This window comes from Alligator sinensis, unplaced genomic scaffold, assembly GCF_000455745.1.
Source record: "Alligator sinensis unplaced genomic scaffold, ASM45574v1 scaffold293_1, whole genome shotgun sequence".
NCBI classification, from domain to species: domain Eukaryota; kingdom Metazoa; phylum Chordata; order Crocodylia; family Alligatoridae; genus Alligator; species Alligator sinensis.
In genome coordinates, this window is record NW_005842158.1 from 1,854,626 (window position 1) to 1,859,436 (window position 4,811).

The 4,811-nt window shown below is 46.5% G+C and overlaps 1 protein-coding gene across 1 annotated transcript in view; it reads left to right on the top strand.

Moving 5' to 3' along the window:
- The window catches only part of LOC102376795 (serotriflin), a 21,879-nt gene that overhangs the window by 11,141 nt on the left and 5,927 nt on the right, over window positions 1-4,811 (top strand). Inside the window, exon 4 of the mRNA XM_006025678.2 lies at window positions 4,642-4,732. Coding sequence (XP_006025740.1) covers window positions 4,642-4,732 — 91 coding nt within the window. The remainder of the gene's footprint in view (window positions 1-4,641; window positions 4,733-4,811) is intronic.

A 4,811-nucleotide genomic window follows, 5' to 3' on the forward strand; every position in this document is an offset into this window, starting at 1 on the left:
CTGGAGTTTTGTGCAGTGGAGCACAAGTTTGCCCTATCATCCTGTATACAGTGGGATGAATGTCCTCTAGGGCGATCACACAATTATTAAAGCAGGATGGGAAGTGGGTTGCAGGCACCGTTACCAGATTTGCCCATCACTTTGGGCTGTGCTCATTTATTAGGGGTACATTTCTGGAGTCTCTGTAATTCTATCAATGGGCTCCTCATGTTACTTGTGTTTCTATATAGACCTGCATCTCTCCCTTCTGCTAGTCCTGACACGCAATGGAGCTATCTGACAGGACTCAGGTTCTATGGGGCTGGGTTCCTCCAACCACCGAATCAGTCAAACACACATATGCACATACGCACAAAGATTAACAGGGCATGCCTGAGTCAGGCCAGATTATTCAGCATTGACAGGCTAAAACTCTCGTATACCTTGAACTCTGTTCCTCAGGGCAACAATAAAATGCAGTCAAACACAAGCATATGGGTTAACAGAGCACATCTGAGGCAGGCTAGGATATTTATAGATTCATAGATTCATAGATGTTAAGGTTGGAAGGGACCTCAGTAGGTCATTGAGTCCGACCCCCTGCCTGGACAGGAAAGAGCGCTGGGGTCAAACGACCCCAGCTAGATGCTTGTCCAGTCTCCTCTTGAAGACCCGAAGGTAGGGGAGAGCCAAAACCCGTGGAAGCCCATTCCAGATTCTGGCAACCCTTGCTGTGAAGTTATTTCTAATGTCCAGCCTAAATCTGGTCTCTGTCAATTTGTTGCTGTTGTTCCTAGTTACTCCAGGGGGTGCCCTAGTAATAGAGCATCTCGTATTCCCTGCTGCCCTCCCCTAAGGAATTTATAGGCAACCACAAGATCACCTCTCAGCCTTCTCTTACAAAGGCTGAAGAGATCTAGGTCCCACAGTCTCTCCTCATAGGGCCTTGCCTACAGAACTGTAACTATATGAGTGGCCTCCTCTGAACCCTCTTGAGATTTTCCACATCCCTCTTGAAGTGCAGTGCCCAAAACTGGACGCAGTACTGCAACTGCAGCCTGACCTGTGCTGCATAGAGGGGAAGCATCACCTCCCTGGACCTGTTTGTCATGCATCTGCTAACACATGACAAAGTGTGGTTAGCCTTGCTGATCACTTCGTCACATTGACGACTCATGTTCATCTTGGAGTCAACTATGACTCCAAGATCCCTTTCTGCTGCCGTGCTACTGAGAAGGTCGTCCCCCAGCCTATAAGTGTGTTGGTGGTTCTTTTTGCCCAAGTGCAGTACTTTGCATTTGTCTTTGTTGAACTGCATCCTATTTTGTTCTGCTCATTTTTCCAACCTCTCCAGATCCACCTAGATCCATTCCCTACCCTCTGTTATGTTAATTTTGCCCCATCATTTGGTATCATCTACAAACTTGGACAGGGTGCTCTCTATGCCCTCATCCAAGTCACTGATGAAGACATTGAATAGCACCGATCCAAGGACTGAGCCTTGTGGGACTCCACTGCCCACATCTTTCCAGGTCAATATCGACCCCTCCACCACCACTCTCTGGGTGCGATCCCTAAGCCAATATGCCAGCCACCTGACCATGTAATCATCTACATCACAGCCTGTCAGTTTATTTACAAGAACAGAATGAGATACTGTATCGAAGGCCTTCTTAAAGTCTAGGTAGATGACATCTACCTCAACTCCTGCATCTAGGCATTTTGTGACCTGGTCATAAAAAGAAACAAGGTTAGTCAGGCAGGATCTACCTGTAATTAACCCATACTGATTTCCTTTCAGCATTAGTTCCCCTGCTGGGCTCCCACAAATGTGATCCTTAATGGTTTTTTTCCAGAGTTTTCCCAAGGATGGAGGTGAGACTAACTGGCCTATAGTTTCCTGGTTCCTGCCTCCTCCCCTTCTTGAAAATAGGGAACACAGTGGCCCTTTTCCAGTTCTCTGGGGCCTGATCAGAGCACCATGAGTGCTCGAACAGCCATTCTAGTAGCTCTGCTATGACACTGGCCAATTCTTTCAGCACCCTTGGATGAACTTCATCTGGGTCTGCTGATATGAACACATCCAGCCGCTCCAAGTGCCACTTCACTAAGCCTACGTTAACAGTTGGTGGGCTGGTGTCCCTCCTGTGTCTATCTATGATTCAGTTGGGAGACTTGTCTTGGTCTGTATCTAGGAATACAGAGGCAAAGAACTCATTGAAGAGCTCAGCTTTGCCCCCCCTCTCGATCACCAATTGCCCTAGTTTGTTCTGTAGGGGTCCTATGCTATCCTGCACCTTCCTTTTGCTCCCTGTATACCTGAAGAAGGACTTTTTGTTATCCTTAACTTTTGTCGCCAGCCTAAGTTCTAATCCTACTTTAGCTTTCCTGATTCTTTGCAAGTGCGAGCCAAGGAGATATACTTCTTCTTGGTAGCTACCCCGTTTCCACAGCCTATATACCTCTTTCTTCGCCTTTAGGCTTTCCTGCACTTCCCTGTTCAGCCAAGAGGGCATCTTGGCCCCTTTGTCTCCTTTTATGTGCAATGGGATTGTCTCCTGAGCCCATAGGATTGCTCTCTTGAGGAACAACAACCCTCCCTGTAGCTAACACCAAGTCCAGCAAGGCATTTCCCCTAGTGGGACTGTATACCTCCTGCATTAGGTGGAGGTCCTGTATGCAGGTTAAGAACCTATGTGAGTAGTTTGATTTGGCTGACTGCTCCTCCCTGCAGATGTCTGGGTAGTTTAGGTCACCCATAACAACCATATCTCTCAACTGTATGACCTCTCAGAGCTGTCTGGAAAATCCCAAGTGTAGCTCATCTTCATGGTGTGGCAGTCTATAGTAGACCCCCACTACTCTCCCCCCCAACCCTCTTGTATCCTGACCCATTCAGCATTGACACCCTCATGTGTCTTAAACTCAGTTCATCCCTTATTTCAGCAGAACAATAATAAATGCAGTTAAACACACATGCACACACACTAACAGAGTATGTCTGAGCAGGCTGGGTTTGATCAGCACTTTCAGCTGATACCCTCATGCGCCTCAAAACTCAACATGTTCCAATCTCTTGTCACAAAGGTCCTAGTAGTAGCTCCCTTGATGAGCAGACCACAGCATAGTTTTATGCATTACAGGGGTCTTTGGCTTCCATAAAAGAAGCATTGTTGCAGAGCAAATGGGGAGGTCAAGGGGAAAAAAAGTAAGGAAGGTTCAGAGAGAGAGCAGAGCAACCAGTTTGACCATAAATGTTATGTATCACCAGATATATGAACTTATGATGATACCAGTAGCAATAGGCATACAAGAGAGACAAATAAAACAGTTACAATATTAACTGTTTTCAATTAGGTATTTGGGGAAGTCTAGCTCAAGTTTGATCTGCAAAAGTCCTGTTTAGAAAGCTGTGCCTAGAGTAAGAGAACAAAAGTCAGGTTTAGAAAGTTGTGTCTCGAGTAAGAAAGCAAAAGTTAGGTTCCTAGAGTCAGAGAGAGAAAGAGTTGGGGTCTCACCACTCAGCAAAGCTTGAACCAGTCGAGGGTCCCAGGTGTTGGTTGGAGCCTGCAGACAGGCAGAGCCCTCAGCGTGACCCATGGAGGGATTCCAGGCAGAAAAGGAGTGGAATGGGTGCAGTTTTGGATCCAAGCACCAGGACAGAAACTTGATCTTGAGTAAGATTTTCTAGAGAACTAACAATGGCTCAAGGGGAAACACTAGGTTTATTTAGGGATAAATGACGTAAACGATGGCTCATGTGCTGGATAACAGGAACTGATCACACCTGGCTATCGTTGGCATTACTCTGAGGAAGCTCACAATACAAACAGGCAGATTCAGTGTTTTAGGTACCAATAAAGGAGTCATTACTAGAATTGGTCTGATAAAAGCTGAGCTGGGTGTGTGCAGACTTGGGTTGATTAGCATTTGGAGCAGGGATCCCCCATCATGCAGTGCTCCCCTGCTTCTCTGGTCCCAGAATTCAGTGCGCTCCTTGCCTTGGACTCTCTGTTCTCCATCCTGAACTCTAATGAAGGTGCTTTCCCATCCCATCTCCCATGTAAATGAGATCAGGGGAGTTGCTTCACTCCTATCACCCTTATCTGGAGGGCTTTCAGTGGGCCTCCCTCTGCATCTTCATTGTCTTTTATAAGTCTGTCCTTTAATGAGTTCTTGTTCAGGGAGAGTTGGGGAGGGGGCTAAGTCCTTTGTGAGTCTGACAGGCTGCGTCCTGTGCCAGGGTTCCCCAATAACACAGAGCTGAGAGGTAACAGCGCTTACATTAGGGTAGCATACTTGAACTATCAAAAATGATGTCCCTTTTCAATAAGATGCCATCATCCAGGGCAGCCTCCAAGACATGGAGACTTGGGTGGACTTGGCAATAAAAGACCTACCTTTGGGAGTGCTGGCTTGAACAGTTTTCTTTAAGGAATCTATCCACGTTAATAAATAGTTGAGCAGTTATAATCTTCAGCATTATAAAAGCTGACTGCTCTGAATCAGGTCCTCAGGCATGAATTGGCCTAACTCCAACGACATGCACAGGATTGTGCTGAGTGATGGCAGACCAAATCTCTAAATGTGTTTTCAGTTCTACATTCTCTGTTATGAGCTGTGCTTACACTGCATGAATATTTGCCTCTCTGTTTCCTTAAGGAATGGGACCCTGACGTGGCAGCTAGTGCTCAGAAATGGGCAAATAAATGTCAAAACACCATCAGCCCTGAGGAAGAGAAGACTGTGACGGGTAAGTGAAGGGTGACTCGCCACAGCTAAGAAAGCCTTGCAAACAGAATATGGAGATGAGCAGATTGCACCTGTATTTC